The sequence below is a fragment of the Microtus pennsylvanicus genome, chromosome 1 (genome assembly GCF_037038515.1).
Source record: "Microtus pennsylvanicus isolate mMicPen1 chromosome 1, mMicPen1.hap1, whole genome shotgun sequence".
Lineage (NCBI taxonomy): Eukaryota > Metazoa > Chordata > Mammalia > Rodentia > Cricetidae > Microtus > Microtus pennsylvanicus.
The window spans coordinates 133,124,788-133,137,907 of NC_134579.1; the positions used below are offsets into that span (position 1 = coordinate 133,124,788).

General features: G+C 47.9%; 1 protein-coding gene across 1 annotated transcript; it reads right to left on the bottom strand.

Annotated features, from left to right (window-relative positions):
- Positions 1–611: 611 nt before the first annotated feature.
- Positions 612–10,678, bottom strand: LOC142841165 (arylacetamide deacetylase-like 4). Its single transcript, XM_075957938.1, is given in 5 exon segments — positions 612–898; positions 901–1,385; positions 2,925–2,988; positions 3,676–3,892; positions 10,511–10,678. Coding segments are annotated over 5 exon segments (1,221 nt in total).
- Positions 10,679–13,120: the final 2,442 nt, after the last annotated feature.

Genomic DNA, 13,120 nt, shown 5'->3' on the forward strand with positions numbered 1-13,120 from the left:
TGCAATTGCACTCAGAGCTCACCCATCCCTCTAAATCCCTTTAAACTGCCTTTTCCCCAATCTCTGTTTCTTGAACATTCCCATGTAAAATCATGACAGAATTAAGGCAAAGGGTGGCTATTTTCAGAGAGTTTCATTGAAAACTATTTTTCAGGATTAATAGAAGCAACATTAATGGAGCTGTGACCAGTGGCCTTGCCATCAGAAGCAAAAACATGATGGTTTCATTTGTAGGAATGGTGTCCAAGAATATTTTTATCACGATTAATAAGGGTTTACCAGTTACAGTGTGATTCCATGGTATTTATTCTACACAGACTAGGTAAGTCTTCAAGAATTTCAAAGAACATTTTTATGAATACAATATGTATATTACCTAATGAAAGAGGTAGGCAGGATCCAACATATGATATCAGTGGTGTAGGAGGGGAGCGCAAATTAAAATTTGTTTGACAGGAAGTCAGGAGTTCTTTGACCCATGTCCTCATTTCTTCCTGGACCACTATTATTATTGTTTCATCCTCTCCTTTCCCCCAAACATATAACTAAGCAAAGACCCCATGAAGCATAGGTCTTCCTAGTCCCACTCCACAGAAAGCCCAAGTTTACTATCAAATACCCTTTATGTAACCAATGACAGCCTTTGCAGCTTTCATAGAGCAGGGGAAAGAAAGATACTTCTTATCAAGCAACATAATGCATCCCTGAAAGCCATCTTCCACATGGTACCAGTTCACAGGGATCCCCTGGTCTTCTAAGCGCTTCTCGTACAGCAACACATCATCCCGGAGGATGTCGTTCTCACAGCTCACCAGCAATGTCTTAGGAAGCTGAGAAATAACCCTGGCATCTGCTAGGACGGGCGAAATTTCTGCACTCCAAATGTGTTTGGTTTCAGATAGGCAGCCTCATTAAAAGGCCCAAGAGACTCTGGTTGTGAAAATTGTCTCCAAAACCTTCTGGGGATGTTTTCATGACTGATCCATTTCTGGTATTTCTTCCACTTATCCAGAGGTATAACAGCACCTGCCAACATGGCACCTTTCCAAGAGAGGTCAATGGCCAGGTATTTACACAGACACATAAACAGCATGTCTCTGGTAAGGAATGGCACATTTTTGCTCTGCTGATATGATGGCAACTGAAAATTAACGAAATTCAAAATTGGTTGAATCAGGACTTGTGCCTGGACCTGGGGTAGACTGGGAATTCTGGTTAAGACCTGCATGACAGTGGCCACAGCCCAACCTCCAATACTCTCTCCACAAAGAACCACCCGGGATGGGTCCACCGCAAAGGATTCCAGGTGCATCAGGAAGTAGATGGTGGCACTCAGGCAATCATTGGCAAGGACAGGATGATGGTAGCTAGGAAGCTTGCGGTACCTGAGGAGTAGAGAGCAAACACAGCAAGCTACTTTACAATCGGGTCACTGGAGGCCACTTCGATCATTGTCCTCTACTCTCAAAGCGGACCAAACCTGACTCAATCCGCAGAGTGATCCTAACAAGTAAACATGGCAACCCCCACTTTCCCTTCAGGGACTTTGATGATCAGGGAAGCCAGGATGCTCCATGTCCACCCATACTACTTCCCATAGATGAGCACATCACATGCAGAATCCAGCAAGTTCGAAGATGATGTCTTAGAAAACAGAGCAAGCAGCAAAGATCCAGGGACGGCTACTGGATTCATCTGGTCTCCCCTCTTGTGAGACTCACATTTCCCTGATGTGTGAGGCACATGGTGAGCAGTATTAAAATCCACCCCTTGACACACTGTAAGTCCATGCCAGTGTTAGCAATAAGGCGTTCATTCTAATGTTTATTTTCCTGTGGTTAAGCAAAAGTGTTAGGAGATTAGGCCATTGGACTCCTTAATGGGGAGCTCTTAGACTCCCGCAAAGGAGGCAGCTTTGAGAAAATGACTGTGAGTCTAATCGTCAGCTAGACTTCTAACACACAGGTGATTTTGAACACCACACGAACATTAAGAAAGCTGCACAACAATCGTGGCCACTTGCAACTAAAACACAACCCTAGCACCTGAAGTTGCAGCCACCACCAAAAGTTTTCAAACAATTTGAAATAGACTTTCCTTATGATGTGAAGCCAAAGAAAAGGAACTACTCAGAATATATGCCTATCAGGACTCTAGCCCAGTTCAGAAGGGACAATACAATACTTCTCATAAACACAATTCTATATGAAGGCCCGCTGACACCAGGGCACACGCTCTTTTCTGATTAGATTAGCATGCTGTTGTGTTAATTTTGTGAGCCAGCTGGAAGGCATCTTCCTATGTTCGCCACTGCCTTGGTTTGCAACATTTGACCCAATAAACAGCCTCTCACTAGAAGTTATTCCTGATGGCTTTTGTGCAGCAGACGGAGCAGGTTACCAGAAAGAAGCAGCGGTGCCAGTAACGGCAGAGGCTGCAGAACCAGAGGCACAAGGGCTACTGGTAGTCTGATAATGATGATAACTGGCCCTTGGAGGAAGCCAGAAGCCTTGAGAACGGTGATAGCAGAGCCATGGGGAATATCCAGTGGCCACACAGGAGCAGAGGTGAAGCTGCAGGAATGGCAGTGAGGGGTGGCAGAGGGGCAAGGCTGACAAAAGAGCTCAAAGCCAACAGCAGACAGTCAGGGAGACAGAGGCAGCAGTGGCCACAACAGGAGAAACGAAACCTGGGGAAATAGCAGCTGTAGCTTTAAAGAGCCAAAGGTGTTAGACACTCCATGTGAGAAACTGTGAATAACCCATTGTCAAGACCTGGGGTATGGTGACATCCTAGACAGGTGTACATAAAAATATATAAGTAACACCCAAGTTCAGGGCCCCTTTCTATAGTCTAATGTCACCCAGATGGTTTCAATAAATACCCTAGCATATATGAGCCCCCCGTCATCTCAGGATGCTCACCCTACCATCAGCACCACAGAGTCTGTCTCACTGGCCAGGAAGCTGCAAAGGCCATGGTAACTGTCTGCAAGAGAAAAACCCAGTATTAAAGCAGCTGTGGCAAGAACCACGCACTTTCCACCACAGACCCCGGGGACAGCAGCTACCTTGGTGGACCCAGAGACAACATCTTTTCTCACAAGTTCAGAGAAGTTCGGTGTCTACAGCACATGAAGGGCAGGAAGAGAAGGAAGAGACAAGATTAGAAAGGGCATCATGGGGTACGGGAGGGGCTGCAATGCAGACATGATATGCTCTAACGTGTATTTTTGGACCCTTCTGGTGGGAAGAGAAGACTGAAGCTCAAGAAGTGGAGCCAACGCAACTTGGGTTCAGCAGTGAAGGGGATGAAGTGATTGGATTTTCTCCACCGTGCGACAGCCAAGCTGAGGAACGTGCATGATTCAGAGAGTGGTGTGAAAAGGCAGAAATGGTCAGTGCTATGAGTAGAGAGGAAAGAAAGGGCTCACGGCCATTTCCAGGAAGTCCTCCTCTGACACACTGCCCCAAGCTAGACTTAGACCAACACAGAAAACTTTGCCGCTTAAGCTACAACCCACTGACTGGGGTGAGCCCCAAACTCCGCACCCATTCTCTCTTTAAGAAACTCCAACTTCTTCCTGCATCAGCTCCCTCCTGACAAGTCCCCATGAGAACATGTGTCAAATTCTACCTTTGATGAAGCTCCCCACCTCACATGGAAGCTACTTACCCAAGCTTCCAATTATTGCACCTCCTCCATGATAGAAGACGATGCCTCGCCGGGGTTTGGAAGACACTGCCTTGGGCTTGATCAGCCTCACAGGAACTGTTCCAAAATGCATGTCAGTCGCCAGCACGTTAGGATCCTTCTTTATCAGCATTAGGCTTATGAGAAACTGTAAAAACCTGGGCATGGCACAAATTCTCAGTTTCTCTAGGATGTTTCCCTGTAGTAGACAAAGGACAAGAAGTGTGCATAAGTAGCACAAATTCTAATTGTTCTTAGTAATAAAAACCTGGAGTCAGATATAAGTGTGAATGCCGGAAGAGCAGAGAATTAGAGCAGCCAGCGCCTGGAGAGTTCACACTTCTACCAATGCTCAGATCGAAAGGGCGATCCTGTCCTCAGACTGCCTCCTCAGATTGCATCCTCAGATTGCATCCTCAGACTGCATCCTCAGACTGCATCCTCAGATTGCATCCTCAGACTGCATCCTCAGATTGCATCCTCAGACTGCATCCTCAGATTGCATCCTCAGATTGCATCCTCAGACTGCCTCCTCAGATTGCATCCTCAGACTGCATCCTCAGATTGCATCCTCAGACTGCATCCTCAGATTGCATCCTCAGACTGCATCCTCAGACTGCATCCTCAGATTGCATCCTCAGACTGCCTCCTCAGATTGCATCCTCAGACTGCATCCTCAGACTGCATCCTCAGATTGCATCCTCAGACTGCCTCCTCAGATTGCATCCTCAGACTGCCTCCTCAGATTGCATCCTCAGACTGCCTCCTCAGATTGCATCCTCAGATTGCCTCCTCAGACTGCCTCCTCAGTCTGACTGCCTATGCTTCACACTGCTGCCTCAGACTGCTTGCTCAGATTGCATCTACTCCAGTCTCCTCCCGCCTTATATTCATCTCTCTGCCCAGCCATATCACTCCTGTCTCCACCTCCCTAGTGCTGGGATTAAAGGCGTGTGATCCCAAGTGCTGGGCTCACCTTCGTGTGAGCTCTGTTTCTCTCACAGACTGGAGCAATTTCCTGTAGCCCAGGGTAGCTTCAAACTGACAGAGATTCATCTGCCTCTGTCTCCCAGGTCCTGGGACTAAAGATGTGTGCCACCACTGCCCGACTTCTAAAAGCTTAGTTCTGCAATCCAGTCTTCAGACAAGCTTTAGTCATTAAAAACACAAAGTATCACTCCAGGTGAGTAATTGCTGAAGCCACTTAGCATTGCTCAGGTGTCTTCACCAATCCCCACCTGCTTACCACATGTACAAAGGGATCATGGGAACATAACTCACTATTTTATACATAATATATATGCATTATTTTCAGATAGGGGAGCCTGTTTGAACTTTACTTCCCACAAGGTCCTGAATGAATGGTGATGTTGTTGTGATCCAAGTGTTGACCTCACTTCATCAAAACTCATTAAAATTCCATTGCCAGTAGTAAGAACTGGGCATTTTAAGAAGCAGCGATGTGATATTCTCTTGAGTTGTTTAAGTCATTTATGAATGAGTGAGGTCATCTGGTTTTCTGTCTCATAAGCATAGGCATCCTTTTCTAGTAAGAGATGAAACCATTGCTCTAGGGCTTCCCAAACTCCAAAAATGTACAGGTTTTTGTCCTTACTTGGCTACACCAAAGTGCTTGGGGTGGTGAGAGCAACCCAACAAGGGGTGAAGAAAACCGACAGGGACCCCATGGAGGTGCCTCAGGATGAGACAACCAGGTAGTTGACACAACTGATGGAATATTTTCACACTATTTCACCTTGCTAATGCATTTTTTAGTGTTTCTTTGGGCCTGAACCGCAAGGCCAACTTGAGTTTTCTCGAAACCATCAAGAGTGTACCTTGAGAAGTTACCCCGCAGGGACCTTCACAGTTCCAGTGTACAACTTTGAAAATAGGGCCACCATAGAGAACTGAGGCAAAATGTCACAAGGGACTTTTAATCAAGCCAATACCATCTTTTTCTAAAGGCTTAGGTCATTGTCGGGCAGGCTAAAGAGCTCTGTGTACTTCTACCTCAGTGGGGACAACAGATGTGTGGATGGAGCATATAAATAAGTCAACTTGACCCAAGAGAGACTAGCAAGTGCACTGCTCTGTGCCTGTCCATTTCGTGGAGGGTGCCATTATGCCTGAGTGGGCACCAAAACAGGCTTCCTGCAAGCATTTCCAAGTACACAAACAACAATCAAAGCCACTAGCGAGCAACTCGCACAACTCAGTACTAAGTGTGAGTACTCACAAAAAATTGAGGTGGCGAGAATGGCCGTTTCACAAAATGATGCGACAACTAGAGAGAATACAAGCAGGTTCAAGGACACACCCACACACCATACAGTCTGACTGGGACTGGGTTACTGTTTTAGTAGATTATTAGAAGAATAGTTGAATAACTTAAGTACATAGCTATTGCAGGGGTGAAAAGGCTCTCCTAGAGACCATACGCTTGTTAAATGAAAACCCCAAGTGCCAGAGAGGGGTTACCTCCCTACAAGTTGTTGGCCAGGGAGGCACCTGAGGCCCCATAAAACACAAAAGCTCTTGCCACTGATGTTGGGTACATGCCAGGACTAGATGGTAAAGCCTATTGCTAAAGACACTTCATGGTCTGGTTGCAGTGCAGGGATATAAGAAGCTGGGACAGAGATGAGAGGTTTCTTCATATCACTCTCTAATAATGCCGAAATGTGCTCTGTGGGCTGCTGCAGGAGGGCTGCTGCAGGAGAGTTGCTGCAGGAGAGCTGCTGCAGGAGAGCAGTCACAGGAGAGCTGCTGCAGGAGAGCTGCTGCAAGAGGGCTGCTGCAGGAGAGCTGCTGCAGGAGGGCTGCTGCAGGAGAGCTGCTGCAGGAGAGCTGCTGCAGGAGAGCTGCTGCAGGAGAGCTGCTTCAGGAGAGCTGCTGCAGGAGAGCTGCTGCAAGAGGGCTGCTGCAGGAGAGCTGCTGCAGGAGGGCTGCTGCAGGAGAGCTGCTGCAGGAGAGTTGCTGCAGGAGAGCTGCTGCAGGAGAGCTGCTGCAGGAGGGTTCTGCAGGAGGGCTGCTGCAGGAGAGCTGCTGCAGGAGAGCTGTTGCAGGAGAGCTGCTGCAGGAGGGCTGCTGCAGGAGAGCTGCTGCAGGAGAGCTGCTGCAGGAAGGTTCTGCAGGAGGGCTGCTGCAGGAGAGCTGCTGCAGGAGGGCTGCTGCAGGAGAGCTGTTGCAGGAGAGCTGCTGCAGGAGAGCTGCTTCAGGAGGGTTGCTGCAGGAGAGCTGCTGCAGGAAGGTTCTGCAGGAGGGCTGCTGCAGGAGAGCTGTTGCAGGAGAGCTGCTGCAGGAGAGCTGCTGCAGGAGGGCTGCTGCAGGAGGGCTGTTGCAGGAGGGCTGCTGCAGGAGAGCTGCTGCAGGAGGGCTGCTGCAGGAGAGCTGCTGCAGGAGAGCTGCTTCAGGAGAGCTGTCTCAGGAGAGCTGCTGCAGGAGAGCTGCTTCAGGAGAGCTGTTGCAGGAGAGCTGCTGCAGGAGAGCTGCTGCAGAAGAGCTGCTGCAGGAGGGTGCTGCAGGAGAGCTGCTGCAGGAGGGTGCTGCAGGAGAGCTGCTGCAGGAGGGTGCTGCAGGAGAGCTGCTGCAGGAGAGCTGCTGCAGGAGGGTGCTGCAGGAGAGCTGCTGCAGGAGGGTGCTGCAGGAGGGTGCTGCAGGAGAGCTGCTGCAGGAGGGTTGCTGCAAGAGGGCTGCTGCAGCAGGGTGCTGCAGGAGAGCTGTCGCAGGAGAGCTGCTGCAGGAGAGCTGCTGCAGGAGGGTTGCTGCAAGAGGGCTGCTGCAGGAGGGTGCTGCAGGAGAGCTGCTGCAGGAGAGCTGTCGCAGGAGAGCTGCTGCAGGAGAGCTGCTTCAGGAGGGCTGCTGCAGGAGAGCTGCTTCAGGAGGGCTGCTGCAGGAGAGCTGTTGCAGGAGAGCTGCTGCAGGAGAGCTGCTTCAGGAGGGTTGCTGCAGGAGAGCTGCTGCAGGAGAGCTGCTGCAGGAGGGTGCTGCAGGAGAGCTGCTGCAGGAGAGCTGCTGCAGGAGAGCTGTCGCAGCAAACCCTGCTCAGCTATGGTCCCTGCCTGCTATGGCACCAAACGCCAGGCAAGGTGTTCTTGCAGAGGAAATAGTGACAGGATTATTGTGGGACAATCAAGATCTTCTTCATACATGTGAGGCCCACTACACATGAGAGAGTTCATGTCTGGTACTGTAAGCCAAGACAAAACCTAGTGGTTCAGGAGGCCATAGCATTCAGAGGGGAATCTCTGACACTGTTTGTTGAATGTTTGCGATGTGGTTAGTAAACTGCCTTCTGATTGTCTGTGCATCAAGCACTGTTGTTGTCACCCTCAGAATTCCTTTTGCAATGGACAGTGTCCCACAGAGGACCAAAAACCACCAATGAAACTCCTGAGAACAAGTGACTACTGGTAGGGCACAATGGCTCAATGGTCAGCCTGAAAGGGCATCTATTATTCTGATCCCCTTTGAGACTCAGCGAACTTTGAGGAGGAAAGGGGTCATAAAGAACGCAAGTAAAAACAGAGAAAGAGGTAGAGAGTTGTACAGCATTTCTTTTTTCTTTTTTTGGTTTTTCGAGACAGGGTTTCTCTGTGGTTTTGGAGCCTGTCCTGGAACTAGCTCTTGAAGACCAGGCTGGTGTCGAACTCACAGAGATCCGCCTGCCTCTGCCTCCCAAGGGCTGGGATTAAAGGCGTGCGCCACCACTGCCCAGCAGCATTTATTCTGGATGGAAACATTCCCTCTGAAAGAGAGCAGGCAGCTCCTGAGACTCAAGAGGAACACTGCCCATCCCTGGAAACAACTGAGAGTCTAGAGGCAGTAGCCAACTACTAGGCAAGAATGCTTTGAGCAGAGGTGCATAATCAGATTCTCCTCCCGGCAATCTGCAGAGGCTCCAAATGACTGCATATTCAAGTTCAGAGGTCACATTCTAGAGAAAGACACCCTCCACCTCCATTTTATATTGGTGGCTGCTTCTTCCTTAGAGGCCATCGCTGCACTGCCCAGAATCCCTTGGAATTATGAAGACACTGTTGCAAGTGTAGAATTGCATAGCTGGTTTCCTTCCACAGAGCCAGAGGTCTCCAGGGAGAATAACCCCATGCATGCTAGTCCATTCCTCTTCTCTACCTCTTCAATAATAATAAATGATTTGTTTAACAGTTTGGAACAATGCCATGCCATGTATGAAACTTTCAAAGAACAAATAAGTATTCTTTATTTTGTTGTTGAGGCCACAATGCAAGGCTAATCTTCTGATTTGGGGCCCAAGGAATGTTTCCAGACTCTTTTTCCTCCCACATAAACATCTTCTCTCTCCTTTCTCTGTTTTGGACTGTGTGAACATCAAACCCTTGGATTTCTTCATGGTCACTCTTCTCATAGGCAGCTTGCCAGGGGTCTCTGGACTAGAGAGATCAGGCAGGGTCTCCCACATAGACTAGCCAACACTAGACTCAAGTCCACATCTTCTGTGTACACGTAGCACATGTCAAAAGCCACTGTCAGCAGGTACTTAGCATAGGAGCTGTTTCTAAAGTAAGGTCAGAATGATCCACATGTCTCTGTGCCTTTGGAGATACAAGCCAGCATCAGCAGGTGCTTAGCATAGGGGCTACTTTTAAAGTGAAAGAGTAAGGTAAGAATGATCCACGTGTCTCTGTGCCCTTGGAGATCCAAGGCCCTCATTTGTAGTGCCAGGAGCCCAAATTAGCATGTGACCCATACACTTGCTTATTCCTCTAAAGTGGTCCATTTTTGTGGTGGGAAATTTTCACAGGGCAGAAATACATGTTTTCACAACTTTCCAGATCCTATGAAGCCTGATCAAAGTGCCAGATAATGCTCTTACCAGCATGGCCCTTCAGAGGTCATTGCTTCAGTATAGATGAGGACTCCGAGGAACAGAGAAGTTAGCCAAAGGGCTCTCGAGCCAGTGAGAACACAGTAGCAATGTTTCCCAGATATCCTGGCTGTGAGCTCGTTAGTCTTCTCTTCTGCACTTCCTCCTCAGCTTATCTTAGAGGTAATCACTGTGCAATATCTGGCAACTGCCAAGTCCCCAGTCAGAGTTTCGATGCCAACACTCATTCAAATTCCCAGATTATCATATGGGGCCAAACAATCCTTCACACATCTGCTGAACTCATTAGCATGTGCTAAACTCTGTTCCCAATTTCCAGCCCTGAAGGCAAGCTCAGAGCCCCACAGACTGTGCACCTATGGTAAAGGGCTCGGTGAATCCATTACATGGATGTCATCAAATAGGGCAAATGAATCTCTGTCTTTGGAGTCTCGAGTGCACGTAAGGAATCTCCTAGAGACAGGGACATGGAACAAGGGGCAAGGGGGCTATGACTGAATGCTGCTTGGGATCTATCAGCACTTAGTGGGTAACACCTGTGTCTGAAATTATTTTCTTGGTCTTCAGAAAATAGCTTCATACCCAAGACTAGTGATGCACCCTGTAATAAGTCCCCTCAATAGATGGGAGTGAGGGATGGCCAGCTTAATGATAAGGCCAGTCAAGACTACATTGTGAGATCCTTTCTAGACAAGAAAGAAGAGGAAAACTGAAATTGGAAGAGATAAGAAAAGAAGGAAGCAAGGGAGAAAGCAAGGTTGAGGAGGAGGAAAAACCAAGAAAAGAAAGTGGAAAAAATAGAAACAAGGGTAAGATGTGGGAGGTGAGAGACTTTCCCAACTCAGTCTCGTGAGAACCTAGAGAAAGAAGAGATGGTAAAGAAAGGAGAAGGGCAAGGTGCAAAGAGAACCCCCAACCCATGGTGGGGCCCAAGAGAAAACTCACCAGCACTATCAGGTACTGTCTAATGCAGTGCATAAACCATAACTTGACCGGATGCTTCAGGGTAGAAGGGATATCTGCCGTGAGGAAGTTTTGAATAGCAACCCATACAAAGACTCCCAGTAAGAATGTGGGCAACCCTGCTAGCAGCAGCAGCCAGAGCACAGCCATGACCCAGGTGCCCCAGGAGCTGTTGTCCTGAGAAACTAACTTCAGAGCTTGTGTGAAGAGCACCTGATCCTGTTTTACAGACGGCTGCCTCCACCCTTTCCTTCTAGCGTATGTCCAGCACAGTGAACTGACCTGACTCTCAGTCCATGCAAGCCAGCCAACAAGAAGCAGAGAAATCAGCTTGAAAGAAAGAAAGAAAGAGAGGGGGAAAGAGGGAAAGAGGGCGGGAGGGAGGGAGGGAGGGAAAGAGAGAGGGAGGGAGGAAGGAAGGAAGGAAAAAAAGAAAGAAAGAAAGAAAGAAGAAAGAGAGAGAAAAAAGACAGAGAGAAAGAGAGAAAGAGAGAGGGAGGGAGGGAGGGAGGGAAAGAAAGAGAGAGGGAGGGATGGAGGAAGGAAGGAAGGAAAAGAAAGAAGAAAGAGAGAGAGAAGGAAAAAGAAGGAAAAGACTGAAAAATCACTAAATCACTCCTACCCTCCAAGAAGAAACTGAGAAGGGGGCTTCCACAGAATTCAGGGTTAAACCCTCACTATCATCCCAGCAATTGTGGGCACCAAGAAGAGGTCTGACAAGGGCTACACAGGCCTAAAGGGCCAACTGTATGAATGACATATACTTCCTTCAGCAGAAGAATCCGGGTAAGATGAGCAATGCATTTCCCAGCCCAACTCGGTGCCCTACCACCATCTAACTGGTTATTGACACAATGCAGGCCACAGAGACTTGAGGAGACTCTTCTCATTAAAATCATCAGTTAGTGGTCAACAAGATGCTCAGCAGGTAAATTAAAGGACTTGCCAAGAGAACTGACATCCTGAGTTGGATCCTGAGACTCACATAGCAGAAAGAGAGAATTGAATCCTCCATGTTGTCCTCTGACCTCTTCACATGTGATCTGGTGAGCAAAAGACAAGTAGCCTTTCCCTTATTAATACCTTAATTAGATACAGAAATTCCAATTGTGGTGCTGTTAAGTGCATGGTTATTTGATCCCAATATAACCAAAAGCCTACTACAGAATCAAGAATTTTACAGGATACAATTGAACGGGGATGTGAAATAAAAACAGAAACAATATATCTTGCTAGTTCAGGTTTCTGTTTATAAGTTAAGACAGTTCAGAATAAGTCCTGGTTTGTCCCGTGCAGGTTAATGTTTCTATTTGTAATTAAGAATAAGTTCCTGTTTCTTAAATCTGATGTAAATGGCAAAATATGTTTTTAACCTACACTAAACCTGCAACCCCATCAACATGATGTGTATCTTCACCCTTGCTCCTTCCTGATCATTGTACTTTTCTAACAATTCATAACAGCCAACTCTCCTGCCTCTGTAAACATTTTATCTCTCCTATAATAGAAACTTAAGGAGGCCGATAAGGCTGCTCTCTAAAATCCTGACTTAGGGAGAGACAGACAACTGGCCAGTTCTGGGTGTAGCCCAAAATAAAGCTTATTTTACCTGGACAATCTTAGATTCAATATTACTCCTCACAATTCCAAGGTTTAGTGTACCCTCCCAGTAGAGCAAGGGAACTCACCCAGGGACTATTAGGCTCTTGGGCACATAGTAAGTCCTGATTTTCAGATATGCTGACCTCTCTCTCTTATACTCACTGCGGTCTGGCCTAAGCTCTCTTCTGTTAATTGCCAGCAGCTGCCTCTTCCCATCTGGGGTTGCTGTGAGTATTATGTGAGTATTATGCTGGTAGAGAGATGGCCAACATTCCATGACCATAAATGCTCATCCTACCTTCTGCCTGGGCCCTGGTTCCCTAAACATTCCAAAGTTGAAAATCTGACCTTCCACAGGCCACCAGAATATCTGACTCAGGGGTATTCCCTGATGCTCCACAGGCCACCAGAGCCATGGTTTATGATTATAGCAATACCATGAGCCATGACTGCAACCCGGGCCTGCAGCCTGTCAGGACACCAGAGGTGATCTGAAGCAAGGCAATAAGGGCTGGAGAAGGAGAAGGGGGCTCAAGTTCCCACAGGCTGGACTGCTTGACTTCTCTGAGCAGGTAACACAAGAGGCCACGTATGAAAGAGTCGCACACTGGTGTAAAGAAATAACAACATGAGGATAGTGAAAGGAATTGCATGGCAGAACCAGCGTCCCCGGGCTGGGGATGTCAGTGAGACCCCCATGACCTTTGCTGGCACACCTCACCTAGCTGAGTGGTGGCTTTTACCTCCCTTTGTGTCCAGAGGTGCAGATGGTTAATAATTAATCTATTAAGGCCCCCCTCCCCTGTGGCCTTTGCCCCAGAGGTCAGAGCCTGGCGTGAGGAACCTAATGAAGATCTGGGGGATTTGGCATGTGACATGTTACCTTTACATTGGGGACTAAACTGTAATAAGAGGAAGCCTCTCATGGATCCTACTTTAACCCTGGGCATGAATTCATTAGAACCTGAGGATAATGGGTTTTTGTAAATC